At 33.7% G+C, this 25,327-nt stretch overlaps 11 protein-coding genes across 11 annotated transcripts; 5 read left to right on the forward strand and 6 right to left on the reverse strand. All coding sequences in view use genetic code 12, as the record gives it.

Annotated features, from left to right (window-relative positions):
* Window positions 1-1,893: 1,893 nt before the first annotated feature.
* Window positions 1,894-3,467, reverse strand: J8A68_003282 (uncharacterized protein; the record flags this gene model as incomplete). Its single annotated transcript, XM_049407121.1, has 3 exons — window positions 1,894-2,091; window positions 2,618-3,264; window positions 3,392-3,467. 3 exons carry the CDS (start codon window positions 3,465-3,467, stop codon window positions 1,894-1,896), a joined length of 921 nt encoding a protein of 306 aa, XP_049263432.1.
* An 899-nt stretch (window positions 3,468-4,366) lies between these two features.
* MDH1 (malate dehydrogenase) lies at window positions 4,367-5,380 on the forward strand (the record flags this gene model as incomplete). The annotated part of the gene is made up of 1 exon (XM_049407122.1): window positions 4,367-5,380. One exon carries the CDS (start codon window positions 4,367-4,369, stop codon window positions 5,378-5,380), a length of 1,014 nt encoding a protein of 337 aa, XP_049263433.1.
* A 185-nt stretch (window positions 5,381-5,565) lies between these two features.
* On the reverse strand, window positions 5,566-6,156 carry J8A68_003284 (uncharacterized protein; the record flags this gene model as incomplete). The annotated part of the gene is made up of 2 exons (XM_049407123.1): window positions 5,566-5,872; window positions 5,930-6,156. The coding sequence occupies 2 exons, from the start codon at window positions 6,154-6,156 to the stop codon at window positions 5,566-5,568; spliced, it is 534 nt and encodes a 177-aa protein (XP_049263434.1).
* A 1,024-nt stretch (window positions 6,157-7,180) lies between these two features.
* CRM1 (exportin) lies at window positions 7,181-10,423 on the forward strand (the record flags this gene model as incomplete). The annotated part of the gene is made up of 1 exon (XM_049407125.1): window positions 7,181-10,423. The coding sequence occupies one exon, from the start codon at window positions 7,181-7,183 to the stop codon at window positions 10,421-10,423; it is 3,243 nt and encodes a 1,080-aa protein (XP_049263435.1).
* A 220-nt stretch (window positions 10,424-10,643) lies between these two features.
* J8A68_003286 (dolichyl-phosphate beta-glucosyltransferase) lies at window positions 10,644-11,636 on the reverse strand (the record flags this gene model as incomplete). The annotated part of the gene is made up of 1 exon (XM_049407126.1): window positions 10,644-11,636. One exon carries the CDS (start codon window positions 11,634-11,636, stop codon window positions 10,644-10,646), a length of 993 nt encoding a protein of 330 aa, XP_049263436.1.
* Window positions 11,637-12,417: 781 nt separating this feature from the next.
* J8A68_003287 (mitochondrial 54S ribosomal protein uL3m) lies at window positions 12,418-13,263 on the reverse strand (the record flags this gene model as incomplete). The annotated part of the gene is made up of 1 exon (XM_049407127.1): window positions 12,418-13,263. The coding sequence occupies one exon, from the start codon at window positions 13,261-13,263 to the stop codon at window positions 12,418-12,420; it is 846 nt and encodes a 281-aa protein (XP_049263437.1).
* A 381-nt stretch (window positions 13,264-13,644) lies between these two features.
* On the reverse strand, window positions 13,645-14,313 carry MRPL6 (mitochondrial 54S ribosomal protein uL6m; the record flags this gene model as incomplete). Its single annotated transcript, XM_049407128.1, has 1 exon — window positions 13,645-14,313. One exon carries the CDS (start codon window positions 14,311-14,313, stop codon window positions 13,645-13,647), a length of 669 nt encoding a protein of 222 aa, XP_049263438.1.
* Window positions 14,314-14,582: 269 nt separating this feature from the next.
* Window positions 14,583-15,134, forward strand: J8A68_003289 (snoRNA-binding rRNA-processing protein; the record flags this gene model as incomplete). The annotated part of the gene is made up of 1 exon (XM_049407129.1): window positions 14,583-15,134. The coding sequence occupies one exon, from the start codon at window positions 14,583-14,585 to the stop codon at window positions 15,132-15,134; it is 552 nt and encodes a 183-aa protein (XP_049263439.1).
* A 2,483-nt stretch (window positions 15,135-17,617) lies between these two features.
* LRG1 (Lrg1p) lies at window positions 17,618-21,880 on the forward strand (the record flags this gene model as incomplete). Its single annotated transcript, XM_049407130.1, has 1 exon — window positions 17,618-21,880. One exon carries the CDS (start codon window positions 17,618-17,620, stop codon window positions 21,878-21,880), a length of 4,263 nt encoding a protein of 1,420 aa, XP_049263440.1.
* Window positions 21,881-22,297: 417 nt separating this feature from the next.
* Window positions 22,298-22,561, forward strand: J8A68_003291 (uncharacterized protein; the record flags this gene model as incomplete). The annotated part of the gene is made up of 1 exon (XM_049407131.1): window positions 22,298-22,561. One exon carries the CDS (start codon window positions 22,298-22,300, stop codon window positions 22,559-22,561), a length of 264 nt encoding a protein of 87 aa, XP_049263441.1.
* A 77-nt stretch (window positions 22,562-22,638) lies between these two features.
* On the reverse strand, window positions 22,639-24,159 carry J8A68_003292 (uncharacterized protein; the record flags this gene model as incomplete). The annotated part of the gene is made up of 1 exon (XM_049407132.1): window positions 22,639-24,159. The coding sequence occupies one exon, from the start codon at window positions 24,157-24,159 to the stop codon at window positions 22,639-22,641; it is 1,521 nt and encodes a 506-aa protein (XP_049263442.1).
* Window positions 24,160-25,327: the final 1,168 nt, after the last annotated feature.

Consider the following 25,327-nt stretch of genomic DNA (forward strand, 5'->3'; position numbering starts at 1 on the left):
GAGGATAAAGAAATGCCTAATTCTAAAAGAAAGTGATATAAAAAGAAGTGGGAAAGTTAACCATATTTATACTCTCGGGAAATCCATCGAGGCGTTGAGGGATTTAACGGCAATACGGAAATACGGAAACAAACGGTAAACATAAATAGTAAATAACACAAAACCAGAAGAAACATTACTGGCAACGAAGCTAGAACAAGATATAATAGCTAGTTATATCTTGACATAGCTACTTGGCCGTAACAATAAGTTTCTGGTTTTATACCATTTTTAATTTTTGTTCGATTCGTGGGTTTTTTGTTTTTTTTCCAATATACAAGGATTGTAACGGATAGGTCACGTGCTCTTGCGATGCCCTATTTCCGTTCGTGCAAACTTTTCCAACGTATTTTTACGATACGTATTTTATATTAGAATACTTTTTATATTATATATTCTCCCAGGGTGAATCAGAGGTAATATAACGTGTATTCTACGTTATATTACTTCTGATTCACCCTTTTTATTACAAGGATAGGTCCAAGGTGTTTAGGTTAGATGTAACATTACATAATAAATTCATCCATTCCATAGCAACGAAAATCTAAATTCGGCTAAATTTTCTAAAAGAAGGAGATCCAAGGTTTCAATCAGAGACAGTGAATGTACACACACAAAGTATCCAACGATTTGAGGAGTGTGGTATCTTCTATACTATGCATGATGCAACTAACGAATCTGGAAATTTGACACCAGATCAATCTTCTGACATTTTGGACTCCCCTCGTTCCATTCTCCGGTATTCATGGTTTATAATTGATAAAACCCTTAATGGTGGAAATATTAATTGATCATGAAAGGTCTGAGCTTGATAAGTCGAAAATCGAAATTATCTTAACCTAGTTGAAGGTCCCTCCATAAAGTCATAATCTCCGTCGTCACTGGGAATAAGCAATTTCTCAAGATTTCCTAAGCTTAGAGGAAGTCAGTATTGTACGAAAACATACCTGTTCTATGACACAAGGTTCTTAGCAGAACCAGCAACTCTTTTAAATTTGGGTACAGCTCTATGCTGACCACACTATTAATGTGTTCCTGTAATGGACAATGATATCCGGATAATGGCAACTTTTCTATTCTAAGCGGAAACGTGCACCGCCCAATCTATGGAAGTCGGCATGTACTAGAAATTCTCGTAAGTTCTCTATATAGGAAATATCCAATACATTTGATCCATTTACAAAAAATACGTGCAGTCTTAATTATAGACTAGGTAAACAGCTTTCCTCAACAATCAATAAGTGCAACGTTTTCAAATTAGCAAATAATCCAATAATCCCACCAGATGGACCATTCCTAATTATCGAATCTATTTACCGCAACTCTGATTACCCCACCATGGAAAAGATATAGCAGCAAGGAATGAAATGGAACTGTAGAAATCTTTTGCTCGTAGTTCCCAGACTCTCAATGGCTTGGAGAAGGAGTTACCTAGCCACATTTGGTTTCCTGTTAGGAGAGGTATTTATGCATAGTTGTTGTTTTTGTGCAAACGACATTTTTATTTTGCAGCCACAAAGTATGTCATAACGTTCACCAGATTCATTTATTATTTTTATGCAACTTGCGGATTTAAGATATGCAGTCTATGTGGAGTTTGTGGATAAGTTGTTGTAGCGGAAACGACATTTTTTGCAGCCATAAGTTATTTCACCAGATTCATTTATTATTTCTATGCATCTTGCGGATTTAAGGTATGCAAAGTTTAAGCTTGCATGGGGCTAATGAATATTGGTTTTTGTGATTTGGAATGAGAAATTGGGAAATTTGTTATATTTTGGTGGAGGGGATTCATAGTTCAGTGGGTGGTATTGATAATGAAAATTGCCCAAATCACTTCTTTCGCTGGATATATCATCTAACGTATAGTTGATATCTTCCCAGGCCAAAATTGATAGATTTCGACTGGTGAGCCAGATTGGCAGATAATAATTGTGTCGTATTGTGGTCGTTACTTTTAAGGGATCTCAACTTGATATTCGACGTGGCTGCTATTAAAAAGTGCAACGAGTAATGAACAGAACAAATAATTCTTTGAAGTTCTACAGCAAGCTCAAAACCGACTCGCACGGAGCGAGGTTTTGGAGGAGCTGAAACCACTGTTATCCCACGAAACAGTCTGTACTGGCTAGGAAGGAGCTAGACCCAGGCACAACAAATCGCCGGTATGAGCTAGGAAGGACCTAGACCTAAGGCACAATAAACCGCCGATACGGGCTAGGGAAACCTAGGCCCCAGGAACTCCAATACCAATAGCCGACAAGTGCGTTGCTACAATATAGCGTTAGCGGGGTTTCTTTATAGCTTATATATGAGTGGGTTTTGGTCAATATAATTTTTTTAACCATTTCTTGTAAAAAAAAAAACAGTCACAACAATACCACCAACTTGCTCCGTACCAAAACCTTTGATAGAGATCCTCAGTTTAATATTCTATTATTAATAGCCTTCTCGATTCTTTGTTTTCCTCAATAACTAACATTGTAATAGGTTGTTTAGTCAGGTTGTGTTTCTTAGATGTGGGAAATAATAAACCATTATCAATAAACTTTGATTGATCATCAGAATCCAATCATACAAAATATCGCATCTCATTGAAATTGCCGATGGTGGCAAGATCTAATTTATATATGACTAGGTCGTTCTCACTGTCGCTGTCATTATGTTTTGAATCCCCTTGTGTAGTCTTTTTATTTGGGTATGGTTTATTATCTGTTCCAATATACATTCCGTTAACAAACTTAAGTTTACTCTCTTTAACAAGTTTTGCTTTAATGGTGCAGTTTGCAGATTTGTGATTGCGTCTACCACACACATTGCAAAGTTCTTTACCACCGGATTTTCCTGCACCCTCAGTCTTTCCCCCTTTTTTGGTAGTTGACTTATTCTTTTCAGTTTCGAACAGATCCTCTGATTTAGGGAATGGAAATACACTCTTTTTGTCAAAGTTAAAGTCCAGAATACCTTCAATAGTTGCAGCCGTATATGCTTTCCAAGCGGCTGGGTAATCAACACCACGAAGATCTTTAGCTAATGACTGAATAGATACTTCAGGGCCGGCAATTCGAATATGATTCAGTTTCTTGAAATTTGTGTTCTTCTTCAACTTGTCTTCGTATAATTGATCCATAACATCGGGGATACGGAAGCCCAACTCTTTGAAGATAACAATCCAGTCATGGATAGCATTTGCCGTTAATACCTCAGTTTCCCTAGCACTAGTGACTAAGATTATAAAAGAATTCTACATTTTTCGAGGGAACTATATAAATGTTCTTCGAACAATAAAGAGGGGAAGATCAACAAATAATCAACGGTTTTTTAGTAGATGAAAAGAAGGTAAAATTTGGACAACCTAGAAGACGGATTAAAAGCCAGGTGTTAAGAACCTGAAGTTGGGAAACAAAGGGTTGTTGTCGTGAGAACATTCGTAAGATGGGCCACTACGGTGGATCAGAAAATCAGATTAATTGAAACTAATACGAGATGGAAAAACAATGCTGATCCGAACTCCAAAAAACCAGATTAGGGAGGGGCAAAATCAAAATCCGTCATCTTTACTTCATTGCATTTTTGACAGCAGATCAAGATCGTTTGATCCAACTCAACAAATGCTGAAATAACATCGGCATGGAGAAGCGACCGTTATTTAACACATAATTCGTTGTTTTGAAAAAAGCTTATGAATATCCGGATGTTTCTTAAAGCAGATAATTGCCAGATCCCTTACCCCGGGTTTATGTTTCCGATTTATTCCTGACAAAATGTCAACCTCGGTGATAAGTTCCGTAACCCGTTAAAAGTCATGGCATTCGTAGCCAAAAATGGACATCAGTCAGGGACAATTGTCATAACTGTTGCTCGATGATGGGTGATGGGTTGTCGAGTCCCCTGATTCTTATTTGGTTGTGTTGAAGATTATCCTGTCACTATAAAAAAAGACTCATCCCGGATTTTGGCTCGGGAGATTAATATTCCCGGTGAAATGCGGGAATCAGCTTCTTGAGTTTATTTTTTTTGTTCTTTGCTGTTCCAATTGTTCCCTCGGAGTTTTTATTTGTTTTGTTCGTTAATCACGTGAAATCAAGGATCAGGGCCCCTAATTGGTACAGTTACAAATTTAAATTTATTTTATGGGGTTAAAAAAAGTGGGAGTTTTTCCCAAATTTTCCAGATTTTTCGAAAAACTATAAATGTACTTTAATTTCCACTTTCACCCTTAATTTCTTCAATTTTTGCGTTTTTCTTCTTCTTCTTTTCTTGTTTCTTCAATTCAATTCAATTGAACTTTTTCATATAAATAACAAATATCTAAATAAATTTCACAATGGTTAAAGTAGCTGTCTTAGGTGCCGCCGGTGGTATTGGTCAACCATTATCCCTTTTATTAAAACTTAATCCTCAAGTTTCTGAATTGTCCCTTTTTGATGTTGTCAATGTTCCAGGGGTTGGTGCTGATTTATCTCACATCAATTCTGATTCTACCACCAAATCTTACTTACCTGTTGACAAGGAAGACAAGACCGCTTTAGCTAATGCTTTATCTGGTTCTGATATTGTCATTATCCCAGCTGGTGTTCCAAGAAAACCGGGTATGACTAGAGATGATTTATTCAACATCAATGCTTCTATTGTCAAGGGTTTAGCTGAAGGTATTGCTGCCAACTGTCCAAAGGCTTTTGTTTTGATCATTTCTAACCCAGTTAACTCTACTGTTCCAATTGTTGCTGAAACCTTGAAACAAAAGGGTGTTTATGACCCAGCTAAAGTCTTTGGTGTTACCACTTTAGATATTGTTAGAGCTAACACTTTTATTGCTCAATTATACCCAGGTGAAACCAAACCAACTGATTTCAATGTTAGAGTCATTGGTGGTCATTCTGGTGAAACCATTGTTCCATTATATTCTTTAGGTGAAACTAAATCTTATTATGGAAAATTATCTGCTGAACAGCAAGCTGAATTAATCAAGAGAGTTCAATTCGGTGGTGATGAAGTTGTTCAAGCTAAGAATGGTGCTGGTTCCGCCACCTTATCTATGGCTTATGCTGGTTACAGATTAGCTGAATCTATCTTAAAGGCTGTCAGTGGTGCTGAAGATATTGTTGAATGTACTTTCTTAAACTTAGTTGATGAAATCAAGGGTGCCAAGGAAGCTAAGGCTTTAGTCAATGGTTTAGATTTCTTCTCTTTACCAGTTAAGTTGAGTAAGAATGGTATTGCCGAAGTTCAATATGATATCTTAAACCAAATTTCCGAATCTGAAAAGAAATTATTGGGTGTTTGTATTGATCAATTACAAAAGAACATTGAAAAGGGTGTCACTTTTGCTTCTAAGTAAATAGATGATTGACACTTAAAGCTTTATTTATTTATGGTTTTGTTTTTAGTTCTTAATGAGTTTATATAAGTAGATTTATTCCTTTATGAAAAATAAAAATTGATTTGTTAGTTTTGATATTTGCAGTAAATGAATATAGATACGAATTAGCGAATGTGCTTGTTGTTGGTTTTTGCAGCCATGATTTAAACTTTAAATTCTCGTTCTTCGCCACAAGTTGCCATTTCCTTAATACTATTAAATTTCTCAATAAATTCATAAAAGATACTAGTCATGTCTTCATTGGCTTGATTAGTATGAGTGTCATAGAATTCTGTGAATATAGGTAAATTAAGCATTAGAAATGTTAATTTATCCTTATCGATATCAAAAGCGAGTGAAAGATTCATTTGATTGATTTCTTTTACCAATTGATCAAATCTTGTGATTTGAGAATCAATTGATTTCAGAGAAGAAGGTGATATTATTATATCCTTATGGCTTTGAAGAAATCTATTAAATAGTGTTAGTAATTCTGTAGACGATCAAATAAGGGAAGTAGAAACATACTTTAATTGAAGGTAGTTGTAAATCTGGATATCAGGAGTGGAATCAAGGACGATTATAGACAAATTTGACGATATTGTATTTGTAAGGAAATCAGTGAATTCCAGGTCAAGATGTTGATCTGGTGTCAATTTAATGAAGTAGCTAGATAGCCAATCATGGTTGGAGTTAGCTAAGAGCTCAATCATAATATTCTTGGTTCTCTCACTTGTTGCAAAAATATGAGCCATGATAATCCTGTTTTGATTGACCTTTTTTTTTGCAACCCAATTGCCCCTACTTAACTTGCAACTGTATTAATAATGGATCAAAGAAAAGTAGGTCGTTTTGGAGCCCTAGGTCGAATTGTATCACTATACCGAATTCAAGACTGTGTGCACTGTAAACTTAGAGAGTTTGCGTGGTTGCAAAAGTTCTTCCAAAATTGTTGCTGATTTTCGCAAGAATCTAAATACAATTCTGATTTCTTAAGTAAGAGTAAATGTTTAGTGAAGAAGAGTTGTATCAGCTTATTCTGTGATCTCTCATGAAGTTGTCAAAAGATCAACATATTGATAACACATCCTGGAATAGGAACAGATTGATCTTGTCTGATAAATATTGCCGAATTAAGCGACAGTTATTTTTTACTCGTTGTGTATTTTATCTGTTGCCAGGGGTTGTCATTTTTTCTTGTCTTTGTCTTTTTTTTTTTTGCGCCGCGTTGTTTCGTTGCAATTGCACCAAAGAATTCTACAGTGGCAGTATTTTAGGGAGACTGAAAAATCAAGCAGCATTCCATTGAACAAACAGAACGTACACGTTTAAATAATTGTACGATAAATATAAAAAGAATTTGCTTCAAATAGAATTAATTGAAACACATACCGTAGAAAAATTCAGAAATTATAATCAGTTTATAAGTTTTGTCATTTAAAACCCTAACGTCAATTAGAGATTCATCGTTCCATCCCCTTCCATAAAGTGAATCTTTTTTTTTTTCCCTCCTTTCCCGTTGTAAACCATCAAAAGAAGAAAATTTTGTCAAACCAACTAAAAAAGGAGAAAAACAACAACACGCCCAAGAAGAAGAATCAATTCAATTCAATTCATCTCCTTTATTCAACTTTATTTTCCATTCGACAAACATCCAATTGAACAACTAAAGAACTTTTTTCTTTACTTTGCAAAACAACTTTTAATAAAACAACCAAAAACAACAAGCAAATCCATTGATAAAGTAGCAACATTTCTTTACAACCTAAATAAACTACAATGGAAGCAATCTTAGACTTCTCCAAAGAATTAGATATCAATTTGTTTGATAAAGTTGTTGATGCCCTTTATAAAGGGTCAGGAGCTGAACAACAACAAGCTCAAGTAGTATTGAATCAATTTCAAGAAAATCCTGATTCATGGAAACTTTCTGATGCAATTTTAAGTAATTCTCAAAATTCTCAATCAAAATATATTGCATTATCATGTTTAAATAAATTGATTCAATACCGTTGGAAAACTGTTCCTGAACAAGAAAGAATTGGTATTAGAAACTTCATTGTTAATATGATTATTAGTCTTTGTGATAATGAAGAAATCTTTGAAACTCAAAGAGCATTAATTAATAAAATTGATTTAACTTTAGTTTCTGTTTTAAAACAAGAATGGCCTCATAATTGGCCAAATTTTATTCCTGAAATTGTCATGAGTTCAAGATCTTCATTTAATGTATGTGAAAATAATATGATTATTCTTAAATTATTAAGTGAAGAGATTTTTGATTATTCTGAAGAACAATTAACTCAAGCAAAAGCTCAACAATTGAAAAATAGTATGAAGAGTGAATTTGAAGAAATCTTTAAGTTATGTTATGAAGTTTTGGACAAAACTACCAAACCTTCTTTAATTATAGCTACTTTAAATGCATTATTAAAATATATTCAATGGATTCCAACAAAATATATTTATGAAACTAATTTATTAGAATTATTATCCACGAAATTTTTAGCTCCAGCAGATACAAGAGCAATTGCTTTGAAATGTTTAACTGAGGTTTCAGCTGTTCCACCTCATATTGAAAATGAACAGAAAACTTTATTATTCTTTAAGAATACTATGGAGCAAATTTATACAATTATCCCAGTTTCAACTAATTTAAAAGAATCTTATAAAGTTGCGTCTTCATCTGATCAATCTTTCTTACAAGATTTGGCGATGTTTTTATGTACATTTTTGGCTAACCATTTAATATATTTGGAAAAGGAAGAAAATGCTCGTGATTTATTATTAAATGCTTTATATTATTTGTTAGAATTATCAAGAATTGAAGAACGTGAATTATTCAAAACTTGTTTAGATTTCTGGACAAGTTTTGTTTGTCAATTATTCAATGAAATTAGAGAATTACCTAAATCTCAATTATCTCCAATGTTACAAATGGCTTATAGTCAATTAGTTTCATCTTCAAGTGGTGCCCCAGATCCAGAAGTCTTAAGAACTATCCCATTAAGACAACATAAATATGCCGAAGTGTTATCTAAATTAAGATTGGTAATTATTGAAAATATGGCAAGACCAGAAGAAGTTTTAATTGTTGAAAATGATGAAGGTGAAATTGTTCGTGAATTTGTTAAAGAAAGTGATACTATTCAATTATATAAAAATATGAGAGAATTATTGGTTTATCTTACTCATTTAGATGTTCAAGATACTGAAAAAATCATGACTGAAAAATTATCAAGACAAATTGATGAAAGTGAATGGTCATGGCAAAATATAAACACTTTATGTTGGGCAATTGGATCTATCTCAGGAGCTATGAATGAAGATATGGAAAAAAGATTCTTGGTATCAGTTATTAAAGATTTATTATCTTTAACTGAAATGAAACGTGGTAAAGATAACAAAGCCGTTGTCGCTTCAAATATTATGTATATTGTTGGACAATATCCCAGATTTTTAAAAGCTCATTGGAAATTCTTAAAAACTGTTATTAATAAATTATTTGAATTTATGCATGAAACTCATGAGGGTGTTCAAGATATGGCTTGTGATACATTTATAAAGATTACTCAGAAATGTAAAAGACATTTCGTAGTTCCTCAATTGAATGAAGCTCCATTTATTTATGAAATTATTGATAATATCCAATCCATAACTGAAGATTTACATCCTCAACAAGTTCATACTTTTTATGAAGCTTGTGGTATTATTGTCAGTGCTCAAAATAATAAAGAAGCTAGAGATAAATTATTAGCAGAATTAATGGCATTACCAAATATTGCTTGGAATGCAATTATTCAACAAGCTCGTCAAGATCCACAATTGTTAACTAATACTGATACGGTGAAAATCATTGCTAATATTATAAAAACCAATGTTGCTGTTTGTAAAGCTTTGGGACCAGGTTTCTATTCTCAATTGGGTAGTTTATATCTTGATATGTTGTCATTATATACTGCAGTCTCATCGATGATTTCTGATGCAGTTGCTAAAGATGGTATTATTGCTACCAAGACACCAAAAGTCAGAGGATTAAGAACTATCAAGAAGGAAATCTTGAAGATGATTGAAACATATATTAATCAAGCTGATAATTCGGAAGAAATCGTGAGAGATTTAGCTCAACCTTTATTTGGAGCCGTTTTAGAAGATTATAGTTCCAATGTCCCTGATGCAAGAGATGCAGAAGTATTAACATGTTTAACTGCTTTAGTTTCCAAAGTAGGGAGATTAATTCCTGATGGGGTTGTTCTAATTTTACAAAATGTATTTGAATGTACTTTAGACATGATTAAGAATGATTTTGTTGAATATCCAGAACATAGAGTTGAATTTTATAAATTATTAAATGAAATCAATGCACAATCGTTCCAAGGATTATTACAATTATCGGGAGATGCATTCCAATCATTAATTAATGCCGCTATTTGGGCATTCAAACATAATAATAGAGATGTTGAAGATAATGGATTATCATTAACTTTAGAATTGATTGCTAATGTTGAGAAATTAGGTGATACTCCATTTACAAAAGCCTTTTATGATAATTTCTATTTCCAAATTTTGGCAGATACATTCTATGTATTAACTCAACCGGATCATAAAGCGGGATTTATGCTTCAAGCTCAATTATTAGCTATTTTGATTCATTTGGTTCAAGATGGAGTTATCAAAGGTCCATTATATACACCTGATCAAGCACCTGCGGGCACTTCCAATTCTGATTATTTGAAACAATATTTATCACAATTATTATCATCAGCTTTTGAAAATTTACAAAAAGAACAATTAGTTAATTTCCTTAATGTTTTGACTACTTGTTATAATGATTTATATAAATTCAAGGGAACTCTTAGAGATTTCTTGGTTCAATTGAAAGAATTTGGTGGTGATCCAACTGATTATTTGTTTGCTGATGAAAAGGAAATGGAAAGAGAAGAAAAGAGTAGATTACAACGACAACATGATTTGCTTGTTGGTGGATTGATTAGACCTTCCGAGATGGAAGAAGACGATTAGAGAATGTTTAGCTATCATTGTTATATTTGCACATCAATTACAACATCATCATAAATTGTTTTTATAGTAAAGATTTCAAATAATTTTGTTACAGTTTTTTTTATTTATATAAAGTTACAACTTAATAAAATATTTATAAGAAGAGATGTAGGTTCTTATCTTTCATGTATCTGTCTATAATTAAATGCGGAAGTGTCTCTCCATGTTTGTTGGCCATTATCTAGTCATCTTTCTTGTTTATTCTCCCACATTCATCCATCTTATAAATTCTAAACATATAAGCCAAACGAGTAACTACCAAATCAATTGCCATAGCAATCGAATCTCTAGCTAAATCAACTTTAGATCCATCCATTTCTTGCCAATTGACTGGTATTTCTTTTAATTTCATACCTTGAATCTCTGCCAATATCAACACTTCAATATCAAATATCCATCTTTCATTATGCAAATGAGGGAAAATCCTCTTGGTAGCTTCAAAATTAAACATTTTGAATCCACATTGAGTATCTTTAACATCTTGAACCCCAAATACAAATACTAATGTTTTTAATCCATACATTAAAACTTGACGGATAAATGAACGTTTCACAACAGTTTCAGTATTGATCATATGATGACGTGATCCAATTGAGATAGCTGGAATACTGCCATCTTTAATTGTTTCTTGAAATTCAATTAATTTACTAATATCGGAAAATCTCGATGCACCATCAGCATCAGCAAATAATCCCCATTTCCCACGACTATGCAAAAATCCATGGGCTACAGCACCTCCTTTTCCTCTATTCTTGGCCAATTGAATGACACGTAATGTATGTGGAGTTAATTTTAACTCATGAGCTTTATTGATTGCATATTCTGAAGTCCCATCACTAGATCCATCATCTACAATTAAGATTTCATATTTGTTTTTATGATTAGTTTCGAGATATTCTACTGCTTCTTCTAACATTCCTCCTAATCGTTTAGTTTCGTTCCAACAAGGAACTACGAGACTTATATCTATATCATGATATTTGAATGTACTGTTTGAAGTTATTCTTGGTGGTAAGATGTATAATTTGTTGTCCTTATCGTTGGTTCTATATTTTAATTCCAGAGACACTGATAATCTGGGCCTATGACTAAGAAATATAATAATACAATAAACAAGTGCAATTATGACAATTGCACCTGCTAGTACCCGTAGCAACACCGGCAATGACATCATGGGGGACCTGAAGTTTGTTGGGTGTCGTGGATATGAATTAAGTATGTCCCTTGTTATGGAACAAATGTTGTGGACCGAAAATGTATAGTGCGTCGGGCCAAAAAAATCGTTGAGATCTTGCGACCGTGTCCCCCTGATTCCTGATGGTACCCTGAACAAATAAACTCAAAATTAATTAAGCCACTGGGTGAGTGACGAGTTGAATTAACAAGAATTATTCATTGTCTGTTGTTCGTTTCGTTAAAGTAACTGCCACTAACTATCTAAGACATTTCCAATAGTAAGGAATTGGCAGCTTTATATTTATTACTAGAACTTCAATTACAGATCTAACAGGGGATTTGTAATTGTACTTCTGATGATACAAATTAGAGCATGTTGATTACCCGGACAAATAATATTTTTTTCGATTCAGAAATTATAAATTCAGTAGAAATCGGCCAGGGAAAAAAATCTTTTTATGAATGTTTTTCTTTCTCCATCGCCAGAAGATCAATTTCATTTAAAATCGTACATGGTTCTTGCCTTTTCCCAGAACCATCCGGGAATTGTCTTCATTTAATGGTGTATCAACTTAGTTTTTGGAAACACTTACTAAAAGATTTATGACAATTTTTGTCAATTTTATCTTTTAAAACTTTCATTTTCACTTTTTTCAAAGGGTTTTGAATTTCGAGGACGAAATCAATCAATTGAAGGAATTAAAATGAAAAGTTATCTCTTACGTTTATATAGTATTAGTTTTATTAAAAATATATACAAAAGTTATTTACATGATTACTTATTGTTTGGCAAGTACATTGAGGGATTGTCCATAAAGTTTAACAGCATCTCTAATTTTAACAATGGATTTGTTTGGACCAGGAATATTACCCTTAAGAATAAGAACACCAGCATCTCCATCAACATGCAAAACTTCTTTATTAAAAGCAGTGTTATTTCTACCACCCATTCTACCTGCCATTTTTTTACCTGGTAAAACTCTACCTGGGTTTTGATTACCACCCATACCACCAGCAGATCTATGTGCTTTAGAAACACCATGGGTTGCTTTTAAACCTTTAAAACCATGTCTCTTCATAACACCGGCAAACCCTTTACCTTTGGTAATACCGGCAACATCAACCATTTGTCCAACAGCAAAATAATCAGCTCTTAATTCAGTTCCAACTGGAATGAAACCAGCTTCATTAGTACCTCTAATTCTAAATTCTCCATGTTTTTGTTTAGGACAAACACCAGCTTCAGTGAATTTCTTAAGGTCAGCATTTCTGACATTCTTTAACTTATCAATAGCTCCAATGATAACTGAATCATATCCTGTTTCTTCTTTCTTTTTATGGCCCACAACTTCACAAGAATCTATTTCAACAACTGTAGCCGCATGATTCAATCCATCTTCAGTAAACCAAGTGATCATACCACGTTTGATACCGAATAGACCTGGTCTTTCTAGTAACATTTTTCTCTTGTTACCTTCTTCAACTGTATGTTGTTTTACTGATGGTTCGGTTTTGATGGAGGTTATGGCATGTATGGAAGTGATCTGAGCAACGGAACGAGTGAATGTCACTAGGGAGTTTCTTCCCAAGTTATTTATCACTCTGCTATTAATTGGGGCAAACATCCTTGGTGACTAGTCTGGAAGTAAGATTATAACACAGGAAGTTTGATTCTCTTCAATTCATATTGGAGGAAAAATTCTTCACTGAAAAAAAAAACTAGCATAAAATTTTACAGGTTATTTTTATAGTTTTACAGTTTAGAATATATAGAGAGATTGGCTACAAGAATGCCATGATTCAAGCTTTCTTTCATCTGGCAAGCATGTTGGGATGGATTCTATTGCTTGGGTTTACTTATTTACGTCAATTAATATGCATTTTATTATTATATACATGAAATGTTTGAAAACATCCTTGGTTATAAAACAAAGAAGAAATTGCCTTGGGAAATAAATATACAACCATCGACCCAATCGACTCACAATCTTCAATAACCACAGCGATTACTTGACCTTCTTTTCCTTCAACTTGATAGTTTCATCATCAACGAATATACCCTTACCTTTATATGGTTCTGGTTTTCTATGTGCTCTAATTGAAGCTGCAAATAATTTAACTTGTTGTTTATCAGCACCTTCAATAATCAATCTAGTTGGATTTGGAGAAGTAACAGTCAATCCTTCTGGGATTTTAAGCTTTGGAGTATATGGTCTACCTACTTTTAATGAAACTATATCTTCACCCTTTTCATTCTTTTCAAGTAATCCTCTATACCCAGTTCCAACAAATTTAACAATAGTTAAATGACCTTGAGTAGCTCCATCCACATTGTTTTGTATAATAGAACGCATGGTTCCCCAAAGTGCTCTTTGTACTTTATGTGTTGGATCATTGACACTAATTTCAAGTAAATCATCTTTAGTTTCAAACTTCATAAATGGTGGAACTAAGGTTTTTAAAACCCCCTTGGGACCTTTGACAATAACACGTCTATCCATTATGAAAGTATCTTGACCTCTGGTGAATTTTTTACAGAATTCATATGGAAGTTTATGTACATCAAATTCAACACCTTCGACTAATTGAATTGGTTTCTTACCAATTTTGGAAAAAGTTGGTCTTGTGGTTGAGAAGAAACGCACAAGTCCTATGCTAGGTATCCTGGGATTCATTGTTATTCTTTCAATGTAATGATTCAACAGCGACGTAAAGCTTTATTGGATGAAGTTTTGAGGTTTGGGTTTAAAATTGTTTGATGAAAAATTTTATTCTCCCGAAATTCAAATTCTCACGTGATTGATCATGTGACTAGAATGATTTCCGACCTCCCATCTCCCATCTCACAAATAATTTTTTTAAACCTCATCGACTTAGTATAAGAGTGTGTCATCTTCTTATCATAAGATATTAGACAAACAGATAAACTCATACATACGTCAAGATGGTCAGAGCATTGAAATATCATGAAAAGAAGTTATTAAAAAAGGTTGATTTCCTTGATTGGAAACAAGATCAAGGACATCGAGATACTCAAGTAATGAGAACCTATCATATTCAAAATCGAGAAGATTATCATAAATATAATAGAATATGTGGTGAAATACGTAAACTAGCCCATAAATTATCATTATTACAACCAACTGATCCATTCAGAATAAAGCATGAACAATTACTTTTAGAGAAATTGTATAATATGGGAATATTGGCTACAAAGGCCAAAATATCGGATTTGGAAAATAAAGTTACCGTGAGTGCATTTTGTAGAAGAAGGATTGGGGTGGTTATGTGTCGTCTTAAGATGGCTGAAACTATGTCTGATGCCGTTACGTTTGTTGAACAAGGACATGTTAGGGTTGGTCCTAATGTGATTACTGATCCTGCATATTTGGTGACGAGAAATTTGGAGGATTATTTGACTTGGGTTGATACTTCGAAGATTAAGAGAAATGTTCTTAAGTATAAGAATAAGATTGATGACTTTGATTTAGCATAGAATTGAAAGGGATCTCTGTTCATAGAATGTATAGTATAATGTAATATAGTTTGCAAATAACTGAAAAGTGAGTGATTGTAGACGTAAACGACACGGCTGTCTCTGAGGATAGAAAAAAAAGGTTGGATGAACATTTAAGCTTCTCGTTGTGTTCCCAGAATGACGTGTTAGATATGAAGTCTCTTTCATGGGGTTTCAGGTGAAAGATGTGATTGTGTAGACCTTTTGTTTTGTTGCTGAAATTTCGAGTGCGCTCACAAATTCTGGCAAAAATTTTACAAAATTATGAAAGGTATAAACCGAGGCTTTTACTCCATTGTATCGACTGTAAGAGATGACAATCCGCTTGGAATGTTAACAATTAGAACAAGGCAACAATTGAACAATATAACTTCAGCTTTTCGCGATTGAATGACGTAATATATTGAATAGGCTGAACCCTTTTTCTGAATAGTGATTATGACGCGAGATATCACTTTGAGCTGTGTTGTACTGCTCTCCATGTTTTCACATCAACCAAGCGATGGCATCGATGCTATGGTTATTTCTTGACTGCATAATGAATTCGTTTAAGAAAAGTATAGTTTGCCTGATTAGGTCAAGTAAGATTCATGTGCGTTTGTGTAGAGTGAAAATTTAACAAACCGCAAAACTGCAAAACCCAAAAAAAAAATCATAAGCGATGCAAATCGTAAATAGCTTCAAAATAAATTATTATTTTATCTGGCGACATTTTTATAGAAGAACAAGATATGATTCGTTGACAATTGTCCAGTTAAAATTTACAAAATTCTGAGGTCTAAAATGGTCAGTTTGGAAAAGTGGACTGGTTTTAATGGAGTTTTCAGATGTGTGCAATAACAAGAGTGATACCGAAAGTGAATTAGACAACAGTGTATATGAAGAGGGGAATCAATTGACTATGGTCCTTCGAAATTTGGAAAAAGGTGTCCTGAAGTGTAGATCCATTGAAGTTTGAAACCTATTTGCGGATATTAAATAGGTTCAATTGAGTATGGTCAGCATTAAGAAACAATTTTCTGAACGCTCTAGAACACATTAAGCTATAGATCCAAAGACCCCTAATGATTCTTTCTATCATTTGGAATAAATCTGCATCAATTGAGTGTTGTCACTGAGCAAATTCGTTTCTTATAAGTTTTGCAACCAATATGTCACTGTGGCGGTGACTATGACAGATGAAGACAGAGTTCGTATCTACCGACATTTTTCAGTTAATAAATGAAAAAACACGAAAATTAAAAAAACCTGAACAACAACAAAAGCACAAAATAATAATAAGTTTTATTTTTTTTGGATTGTTTATTGTGTCTACAATTGATGGCTAAAATAAAAAGAAGTTACAAAAGTGGATCTTGACTTCCAATTGAACAAAGGTACTTTTGCATTAGATTTTAGTTTAAATGTATGAAGTTAGTATTTAAGCGCCATAATATAGATCCAATAAAAATGTGTTGTTTTGTAAGTCACAAACTGGAGAAAGAGAGAGACAAGCGCAACTCTTACATAAAATTCAAAAAGACCGTATTTATTAGTTTATTAATTGAGTCTTTACCTTTGATAATTCATAGACAAGCCAGAATAAGAAAGAAAGTAGAGAGTAATCATAATTGTAAGAAATAAAATAAAATAAAAAAAACAGACGAAAATTTTTAGGGTGTTATTATTATTTTTAAACTGCATTAAAAATAAATTTTATTTTAATATCTTTATTTTCATTTTTCAATCAACCAAAAAAGCTATTCAATTCTTTCCCTAAAATGCATGTATGGAACAGTTTCCCTATTTTTATTGTTGTTGATAATAGACTAGAAGATCGCTCTTTTTGATCACTTTCTAAGTTAATAATTGCAATTGGATATTCCTTAATCATACAACGTAAATGAAAGAAAGGAACTCATTATATTAATTTGTTAAAGCGTGAATATTTTTGAGAACAATTAAAAAATAAGGTTAGTTCTATTAAAAAATAATTATCACCATAAAAATAATGTAACAAAAGGTGATTAAAAAAAAGCCCACGACAAACTTTTTTTTTTTCTCAACAAACCACCACCAAAAAAAAATACAGACAGACAGACAGACAGGCAGGAAAAAAAACAACAAATAGACCAAAAATAGAGAGAAGAAAGAAATAACCCAGACAAAAAATCAGTTGCAGAAACCGTCTAAATTTTATCACAACCATCACCCGATACAACAAGACAATCAGACAGACAGACAGACAGTTCAAATACAGATTGTTAAACCAACCCATAATCAAATTATCAACGATCAATAAGAGTTACTAGAGAAGAAGAGAAAGAAGAATTTATTATTAGACGATCGATTCAATTAACTTCCAAATCAATTCTTTTCTGTGCATAGAAACACACAACGTTCAATACATCTAACTATCAAGTCATTCATTTTCACACTTTAATACCTTTTTTGCAACAGACACTTTTTATACGAATGCAACAATGGATCCAGTATTCAAAGATCATAATATAATTGCAATACCAGAGAAGATAAAATCATCATCAGCCAATAATCCACAACAGCAACAGCCACAACAACAGCAGACAACAGTCATTTCTCCATCAATAATAAACATAAACAGCAACGATCCTCGTGGATCAATGATTGCTGTTGCCAGTAACAACAGAGATTCAACTATATTCACCCCAACATCAGTCACTGAGGAGTTTCCCAAACAAATCCAACCAAATATATTACTGCATAACCGATCTAGATCTCATTCTCAGTCAATTAATTCATCAAGACAACTATTCCAACCAATTCATCACACTGGTTCATATCATTCACAATATCAACCAACCAACACGCAATACAACGAACCACCAATAGGTCTGAAACATCCTATGACTGCACCACAACCAGCAGGATATCGTTATAGTCAACAGCTATCCAATTTGCAAGATGCTGCATTACGTTCTCGTCAACCAAACTGGACTACGTTAATCCCCCCACTTCCACCAAATGAGCAACATCAAAAAGAACCACTGCCAGATAAGGATGAATTCAATTTTGCTAGTCGACCTGCAACAACCCCAAATACACCTAATTTTCCAACAAGAAGTCCACTCCGCGACAAACAATCACATTCAGAACTGAGTATGTTAAGTCCATCACATCGACATTCAATTGCAATATCACCCACGGCGCCGAAATCACAACTGCATGATTCAAATCCTCCACCACTACAACAGCCAAGATTTGATAGAGACATGACACGAGAATTAACCAAGTTTTCACCACCTTTTACCTCTCCGAACAACCTTGCAGTCAGTGGCTCCCGCAGGAAGAGCAAAAAAAGTTGTCATAAATGTGGACAGGAGATTACTGGTCAATTCGTAAGAGCTTTACAAAATGCATATCATGTCAATTGTTTTACATGTCATGAATGTGGGAAACAATGTTCATCAAAATTCTTCCCATACGAAATGACAGTCAATGGAGAAGTCCAACAAGTACCATTATGTGAATATGATTATTTCAAAAAGCTAGACTTAATTTGTCATAATTGTAATTCAGCACTAAGAGGACCTTATATAACTGCATTGGGGAATAAATATCATTTGGAGCATTTTAAATGTAGTGTTTGTCAACGAGTTTTTGAATCTGATGAAAGTTACTATGAACACGAAGGTCAGATTTATTGTCATTATCATTATTCAGTATCATATGCATCGCATTGTGAAGGTTGTAATTCATCAATTGTTAAACAATTTGTGGAATTATTTAGAGGTGGAAGAAATCAACATTGGCATCCTGAATGTTATATGGTTCATAAATTTTGGAATGTTTGTATAACCGCTGATTCAGTAGGATTACAAAATTTACATGGTATTGCTGACGATGATTTATTAAATTTGCAATTAATAAAAATTCAAGAGAGCAAAGAGGAATTAGATCATAAACTATTGTTATCTATTGAACAACTGATTGAACGAGTCGTTATGCGTTGTTGGTTGACTTTATCTGGATATGAAGAAACCACGGCCAGTTGTATTTCCGATATGTTATTGAATGCATGTACAGGAAATAAATTCAATGGATTGGTTGTTACTGGGAAATTAATCTTAAATGTAGAGGTTCTATTCAAAGCATTAGATTTCGTATTTGAAATGTGTCAGAATTCAACAGCTTTATTGCAAGAAAAAATTCAACCAATACAACGACTGTCATCGCAACCTCAACCACCACACGATGGTAGTGATGATGGGGATTCATCTTCTAGTAATCCTGAAGAAGAATACTTTCAACAATTAAAGAAGGAACCAAGAAATATCACAGGAAAAATTATGAGTTATTTAGCAGTATTGAGGAAATCCGATCATCTTGCTAAATCAGGTAGTCTTTCTGCTGAATTATTATCAGTCATAACAGGCTGTGCTCATTATTTGAAATTACTTATTAGAATTGGTTTGCATAATGCTTTGAAATTGAATAGATTATATGGCAACACAACCGCAATTGATAAATTTTTATTATTAACTGCGGAAACAGAATCAATTAGTTCATTATCGGATGAAAGACAACAACTTCCTTTGATTAATTCAAGATTGACAATCCCAGCATATTCCACCGATGCATGTATGTCATGTTCAAAAAGTATAGAAAGATCATGTTTCAAACAGGGCAATAATCGTTGGCATGTAAAGTGTGTAATTTGTTCATCATGTGGGAGAGGAATTGGCCCCAATGAGGCAAGAGTAACGAAAGTGGATCGGGGATCTAATGATAGAATCATATGTCAAGATTGTCCAGATGGGAATAATACTGTTGTTGGGTTTGAAATTATTTCGGATTTATCTCAGTTGGTTTTTCTATTAAAGATTGCTCTTGCTAGATCTAGATCGGTCATGAAGGTTGATTTCACCAATCCACCAGCTGATTTTGGTATTAGTAAGGATAAAGGCATATCGAGAGTATTAACTACTGGTGGAAGTACACCTCTGCGTGAACAATTGACGGCATCAACTGCGACTGCTACCAGTTATTCTCAGACACTTGATGATGTGACTACATTAAGAAGAAAACGCCAAAGTCAGAAATTATTTACTTCAGTCAAAAAGAGTGCGAGAAAATCGGTGATTTTAGAAGTTCCAGAAGGTACGAAAGCAAGTCAAGATGAAATTAGGCGACCAAATGTTACTGAAGATCATATTGCTGAAGAATTGGCTGACCTTAGTTTTGAACAAATCCCATCCTCCGCATCGGCAACAGCTGCTCAACCAAATCGTGTTGGAAGTACTACATCACAATTATCCTATGCTTCTCAACGAAGTGAACACTTGAATGTTAAGCCATTGATTAGAGATGAACCACAACGACAGCAATCCAATATCCACCTTGATAGAACTTCAGATATGTTAAAGAATGAGAAATCATTGACATTGGATGATATTCCTAGAATCGTGGCGGCTGAACAAGCAAGAGATCAACGTCCAAATGCATTCAAACATCATAATACATTATATCAAAGACAATCAACTCAGATTCGTATGAAACCAGGAACACGTTCTCCATCTAATTTAACTCCATCAGGTGTATTGGATAATATTTTAAGTAGTGGTCGTTCAGTTGATGAATCGCAGTCGTTTAAGAAGACAAAATATTATTCTGAATTGAGTAAAGAGGAACATTTCATACTTCGTCATATTGCGGTAGAGGCATTGGTTCACGTGAATAGTAATAATAATATTGGTGGATGTAGTAAGGATGATTTAATTGGGTTTATTCAAAAGAAGAAACAATCTACATTTTGGGATAAATTTAAATTCAGTAGTGATGTTAAAAAGGATAAAGTAATGGCTGTCTTTGGGGTAGATTTATTTAGTTTGACGAGAAAATATGGGATTGATTCTGATTTAGGTGTTGGACCATCCAAAGTACGCATACCTATTGTTATTGATGATGTAATTAACGCATTGAGACAAAAGGATATGAGTGTTGAAGGTATTTTTAGATTAAATGGAAATATCAAGAAATTGCGTGAATTGACTGAAGAAATCAATAAGAATCCATTGAAATCTCCTGATTTTAGCAATCAAAGCGCTGTTCAATTAGCTGCACTAATGAAGAAATGGTTACGTGAATTACCTAATCCTTTATTGACATATAATCTTTATGATATTTGGATCTCATCCCAACGAGAACGGAATCCGGCTTTAAGAAAACGAATCCTTCAGTTGGCTTATTGTATGTTACCTAGAAGCCATCGGAATTTAGTGGAAGTATTGCTTTATTTTTTCAGTTGGGTAGCTTCATTTTCTGAAATTGATGAAGAAACAGGGTCCAAGATGGATATTCATAATTTGGCCACAGTTGTTGCTCCTAATGTCTTGATTTCAAAACAAAATTCTCAAAGTAATGATAATATGATGGCAACCCAACAGCCTGGAGATAATTATTTCTTGGCTATTGAAGTTGTGAATCAATTGATTGAAACGCATGAAGAATTGAGTATCATTCCTCATGATTTGTGGAATTTCTATGAAACTTGTGGATTTCCAAACAAATTAGAAAAAGAACTTTCTTCGAAGGAAATTCTGAATATAATTGAGAAATATCTTAAAGAAGATCCAAATTATTTTGATGATTTTGATGTGAAGAATCCTGAAGGTATTGCGAACTTGGAAGTAAGAAGTAATACTATTTTGAAAACTGGATATCAAGGAAGTGGTGCATTGAATGGCGAAACACAACAAGCTGGTTGAATCTTATAAGTGGAAATGCTGTATTTGAAACTCATTTCATGTGTATGTATATTTGTATAAGGATTGTAGGTTGTTAGCGTTATGTATTAGTATTTTATTTTTTAAATTATAAATGTACAAATTCTCCTTATTCGATACTTGGATGCAAAGAAACGACTAACAATCTTTCGTAATTGCGCCAGATGTGAAAGAAATAATGCGATCTACAATTATAGCAGTGAATCTTCGTTCGGCATAAGTAAGAATTTTATTTAAACTTTTTTATCAATTTGATCAATGAAAAAGAACAAGAAAATTTTCAGATTAAATTACTAATTTGGCACAAACCCTTATAATTATCAACGACACTTTCATAGTGTGCTTTAAACACACATATACATATACATATAATATACGTACATAGCATTAAATATCGACATGTCAACATTAACAACGGAGTCATTCCAGCAGATAATAAAGGAAAGATTGCAGGCCACATTAGTCCAAGTGGAAGATATGTCAGGTGGATGTGGACAAGCATTCGCGGTCATAATCGTATCCCCCATATTCAAGGGTAAGAATAAATTAATGAGACATAGATTGGTGAATCATGCTTTGAAAGATGAAATAGCGAGTATTCATGCATTTACCCAAAAGGGATTTACTCCTGATGAATGGGTAGCCCAAGGTGGAAAACTATAAGAGAAGGGAATAAATAAGACAAAGTAGAAGATTTAATATACGTTTGACTTTTATTTAATTATTAAAAGAGCCAAGATCTATATAGTATTCCGTTTATAGGTTTTTGAATGGGTTCGGATTACCACGAACCACATTAATGAAAGCACCAGAAATAAAATGATGATAATTAATGGCATAATACGTAATCCAAAATCACTGGATTGGGCAACAAGTCCAATTAAGAATGGCACACCAGCTGCACCACCACCTCCAAATGCACATATAAACCCTATTCCTGAAGTTTGATATTTTGCAGGTAAGATATTTACCAGAGCTACGATTGTTGTAGGGAATATTGGTCCAACTACTATCCCAGTTGCAAATACTATAATGAACAATATGAAGTTCAAGGATGTATGGGCAAATAACCAAAATATTATATACCCAAGGAGTGAACTTAGGATATAGGTGAAATTTGCCGTAAGTTCATCCTTGAAGTAATGAGCAGTTACAAACCCTAATGCCATTCTACCGAGAGTTAATCCTGACCAGAATGTCGTCGCCATGTAGGAAGAATGTTTGTAAGTCCAACTTCTTATTCTGAGGAGGTATGTCACTAACCATGCCCCAAAGGAAACTTCTGCTCCAACGTAAATGAATAAGATCGACGAAAGGAGCCAGACAAGTTTTGATCTTAATGTCATTCCAAGAGTGGCAGAACTCGGTTCATCATATTCCTGAGATTCTAATTCATCTATCTCAAATTGGGTAGTTGTTGACTTGATATGATCTAACTCGATTTCATTATTTTTGGCCCTTTGGTTTCGTAATTGAGTGACATACTTGTATTTCTTTGGAGTTTCATATTTGAACGTAGTTATCATCATAACGATTGCCATTCCTCCTAAGATAGATAAAACTACATAATAATCATTCCAATTCCATGGGTTGTGTTTCTTTTCCAATAAATATGTAATTAAAGTTGGACTAATCATACTTCCCAATCCATAACATCCATGCAAGATCCCCATTAATTGATTTGAATCAACTAAGTTACCCATCCAAGTATTAAATGCAGCATCCAATGCCCCGAGCCCTATCCCATTACCTAAACTACAAATCAAAAATATGCCATAATGAGGTTTTGTAGACATGGTCAAATATGCAACTGTCATACAAATTGATCCTAGTACTCCCACACCTTTAATCCCTACCAATTCATGGGATAGGTTATTTATCAAGGCCATGGTAAGGTATCCCGAGACACCAAATAGGAAAATGAGGCTTATTTCCAAATCATTAATTTTGTAATGGGATTGTAGTATAGGAATTAATGTTCCAACTGTTTGTTCAGCTAATCCAAATAAAGTGAAGATTAAGTATCCAGATAAGATTTGTGCTTTTAGGAGATTGGAGTGACGCCAGTTGGTAGAATCTATAACGAGTATTTCCCCTTCGAATTCAACATTATATTGTGTATTGTCATTAGTTGAATATTTATTGGGTGGAGTATCTATATGTTGTGATTCTGGTAGGGGCAATGAATCTGTAAATTCGGTGCTATCGGAATTAGAACCTGTATCCAAGGGACTGAAATAAACGTCTGTATTTGATGTCATGATCTTTTCAAAATGGAATGAATATATAGCGACAAGTGACAAGAGTGAGATAGACAGATCGTACACTTGTTATTAAGTATTTTGAAAAAGGGGGGGGGAGTGTGAAATTTGAAAAATATTATTATTCATTAGTGAACGATAAGCCGAGAAATGCGGATGATTATTACCCTTTTAGGAAAGCTAACGGATCGGATCTTCTAAAAAATGATGAAACGATTTTATACTGATAAATTCAAATTGACATAGTATTGCCGATTGGTGAGAAATTCCCAGGTTAGCTCGGTTAAAATACAAATTAATTCGCTTAGTTCAACTATATACTACTAATAACTATGTAAGATGGTCTGAGAAAAGTTTTCACTCTCGTCGTCGCCCATTAGGAGATTCTCTCCCCTAATATGCAGGATACGACATAAATATTTTCACCACCAATCATTGAGACAGCCCTCTAAAGGATTGCTACTATTTCTCCAGAAAGTCTAGAACAATGAACTCAAAAGCACGTTGAAATACTTGGTGCGTATACTTCTGGAATATTCAGAAGCCGGGTAACAGTTCCAGGAAAGCATCTCATTGTTGTCTATTCAAAAATAGAGAAAGATAGCCATTAATTCTCGTACCATACGTAGTAGACAGAACCTATACCAATGGCTGAACAAATATTGATTACACGCTCTTTTGATTTCTTTATTAAATTAGAAATTTATTAACACCTACTATATTTCTCAAGAAACAAGATCCAGTGATTTGAATTGGAAAAGACCACGAGATATCAACTGTTCCATTATTCATTAGACCATCGGAATTGTTATCTCATAGATATATTCTGACATAATCATCATCTCCAAAATAATTTTAGTATAATCCTTCTATGAGTATGTTTCTAAATCAACCTAGGAACAAAGTTTGCCAGTTGAAAAAGGTCGTTGAAACTTCCACGAGCCCAGCACTAGGTATTGAATATTTACAGGCTTTACATGGATCCTTCTCGTAATGCCGACTCAATTCATTATAGAACACAAGTCCATAGATGTTAACGTATAGCGATCCTCGGATTTATTGTTCGGTTTTATCAGGTGATAATTAGATTATTTTTTTATTACCCCAGAGAATTAATGACCAATATTTAAAATGACCAAATTGCAAAATTTTCATATTTTTGATTAAT

The sequence above is a fragment of the Hemisphaericaspora subhashii genome (assembly GCF_019202705.1).
Source record: "Hemisphaericaspora subhashii strain CBS 10753 chromosome Unknown scaffold42, whole genome shotgun sequence".
Taxonomy (NCBI): domain Eukaryota; kingdom Fungi; phylum Ascomycota; class Pichiomycetes; order Serinales; family Debaryomycetaceae; genus Hemisphaericaspora; species Hemisphaericaspora subhashii.